General features: G+C 35.9%; 1 protein-coding gene across 1 annotated transcript; it reads right to left on the bottom strand.

Annotated features, from left to right (window-relative positions):
- Positions 1 to 614: 614 nt before the first annotated feature.
- LOC148301701 (uncharacterized) lies at positions 615 to 2,605 on the bottom strand. The gene is made up of 2 exons (XM_088272786.1): positions 2,564 to 2,605; positions 615 to 1,474 (listed from the first exon to the last, which is right to left on the bottom strand). The coding sequence occupies exon 2, from the start codon at positions 1,465 to 1,467 to the stop codon at positions 688 to 690; it is 780 nt and encodes a 259-aa protein (XP_088128912.1). The 5' UTR covers positions 1,468 to 1,474; positions 2,564 to 2,605; the 3' UTR covers positions 615 to 687.
- Positions 2,606 to 2,914: the final 309 nt, after the last annotated feature.

The raw sequence follows: 2,914 nt of genomic DNA, 5'->3' as shown, positions 1-2,914 counted from the left end.
CTATTGTGACCTATAAGTGTAGAAAGAACAGTAAAACAAATGATTCGAATGTAGTTGGAAATGGGAGCAGCTGAAGATCCAGGAAAATTTGGTATGATCAAGTATGCCAAATACTTGAAATTGGTCAGGTCGGGAGTCAGAATAATCGGCGGGTATGTATAAGAAGATACATGAAGGTGGAAGATGCAAAGACAGATAAGTGTGGCGTTATATTCTCCCTGCCTACCCCTGCGGTGATGATGCTAAGTTAATTTTTTTTTTGAAGATTTTATATTATATTGCGTATAGTAAATATCTTTAAAAAAAGTTTAAGGGTATCCTTTTGTCAAGTAAATAATATTTTCAACGGGTGTATTTCATTGTTGATTTTTATATTAATTTAATATAAAATGGTTAATTTTTAGCATATTGAATAGTATATATTAAAATTTTTGATTTGTCAATAACGTTTTGGTAAATAATATTTACACTCAAGTATTTTTCTCTTCTTATTGTTCCAATTGTTTTCAGTTTTAATATTATGTTAGGGTTGTATAAATGTTTGTTTCCTCTGAAAATTGTGACAGTAGAATAATACTTTAGGTGACTTTCATTGAAATAAAATGAATTGTTATCAGCTTAAGTAATTATTATTTATTAGGTCCAAAAAATGAATAAAAAATAGTGTTACAGGAATCCAGAAGTAAATTAACGGATCAGGTCAGTGGCTGGCCTTTCGCTCTGTCCATAGTGTTCATTTGGAATGAAGACATCTGGTCTGTTGATGTCTGGAATAACGGGTCTGGTAATGCCCTCCGGGGCTGTGATGACTGGGCGGGTGATACCTTCTGGGGCTGTGATGACTGGGCGGGTGATGCCTTCTGGGACTGGAATTACTGGGCGGGTGATGCCTTCTGGGACTGGAATCACTGGGCGAGTGATACCTTCTGGGACTGGGATAACTGGGCGAGTGATACCTTCTGGGACTGGGATAACAGGCCTGGTGATATCTTCTGGGATCGGGAGTATTGGGATTACTGGCTTGGTGATACCTTCTGGGGCCGGAACAATGGTATCAACAAGGGATTCCGAAGACTTGTCGCTGACGATGTTCAGGATGATTTGAACAAGTGGGCTGGAAGCTTTGGGTACTGGGGCAGCATCGACAGTTGGGACCTCTGGCACGTGGATGCTTGGGACTTCTGGGGAGATCACGGTTGGTGGACGGATCTGTGGTGGCTGGATGCTTGGCACCTCTGGGATGATTGGCAGCGGGCTGATCACGATTGGCAGAGAAGGAAGGGGCATGGCCACGTCTGGCTCTACTGGCAGAGGCTTGAGGTTGATTGGCAGGTCGGGAACGATTGGTAGTGGGAAGACGGATGGGCCTTCTGGAAGCAGTTGAGCTGGACCATTTGGAATCATGCCGGGAATAAGTCCAGCTTGGCTGGATGCCACAAGGGCGAACGCTAATAGGAAGAACTTCATTTTGAACCTAGAACATAATAAAACCACTTTAGTATTTTTTTGTCTTCAGAAGTACCACGAGTATTCACAGATACACCTGATTTTATTCATATACCATACATATCTAACTTATAATATCAGATGCATAAAAATATAGATTTTGCTTTGTTGATACTACGAGTATATGGATAATTGTTTATATGATAATTTATTTATTTATATTTAAACCTAAATTGGTGCATATGTTAAATATTACCCAAATAGTATAAAAGTTACATTATAATTTGGACATATATTTATTTATTCCCTATTTTATTACTGTTGTAAAAAATGGGATAGGAAACCTGTGCAGTTGTTATAAACTATCCATCACACCACTTCCTTGCCCCTGCAAGGAAGTGGTGTGATGAAGTAGGCAGGGTTTATAGAAAGCCATACAACTCTGTCATTGCAAACATTGTTTGCCTCCTATGGAAGAGTGTGGACTCATGCATCTCTTCATACAAACCTGTCGATTATTCCATCTCTTGACTTGACCACTTATAAGTATTTGAAATACTTGATCATGTCAAGTTTTCCTTGGTCTTTCTCTGTTATTTGTTGTTGAATAACTGATTTCATTTATAAGACATCGCTCACTCCTTTCAAGAACGTCATAAATCAAAAATCGAGAATTTTCAGTTGTGCATGTTTTTGGAATCCCCAGAAAATGTACTATATCCCGGCAAAAGAGGCATATTTTTAACTCAATATTTACCCGTTAGAGGGCAGAAAGTGTTGTTTTTGCATTTTGAAGAAAAGGTACTGTTTATGTATTTTTTTAAATAAACTTAATATTTTTCAAATGGAGAAAAAACCTTCAGGTTTTGCCTAAAAAGATCTGTTGCACAGTAAAAAGTTTAATAAGTGGCTTGATATTTATTTTTAATACATTGTATTATATTTTTAAACTTTAAAAACGTTCTCCTGAAAAATCAAGTTTTTTGATTTATGACGTTCTTGAAAGGAGTGAGCGACATGTCTATTGACATATCTGCCTAGTTTTTTTTTAAATTTACAAACAAAAAATATTTAAAAAATAAAATGTATAAAAGTAAAGGGTTGGTATAACACTTACTGTTAGTTGGTGAATCCTTTGCAAGAAACACAATGTAACTGTGATTCTACTGATATTTTCGTGGTTTATATACCAACGTTAACAATGAGTATTGATAAAAAATCATATATACTTTAATCTGTCCAAAATTCACCAATAAAACAAATCCCACCAGTTAGTGTTTTCAATGATATACAGTTTATTAAGCAATTAAAAGTCAAATATTGGTGCATTAATGCCAGAGTGGAATACGTACTTTTAGATTATGAATATAATAAATGATACCATGTTTTTTTGTTGTGTGGTTCTCGCTTATAAAGTGACAGCCCAAACAAAGGTATTTGTAATATTACTAATAGTATTTTCTATACA

This window comes from Brachycentrus maculatus, unplaced genomic scaffold, assembly GCF_059751285.1.
Source record: "Brachycentrus maculatus isolate JH-2025_06_01 unplaced genomic scaffold, ASM5975128v1 h1tg000527l, whole genome shotgun sequence".
Lineage (NCBI taxonomy): Eukaryota > Metazoa > Arthropoda > Insecta > Trichoptera > Brachycentridae > Brachycentrus > Brachycentrus maculatus.
This window is presented reverse-complemented; position numbering and strand designations above follow the sequence as displayed.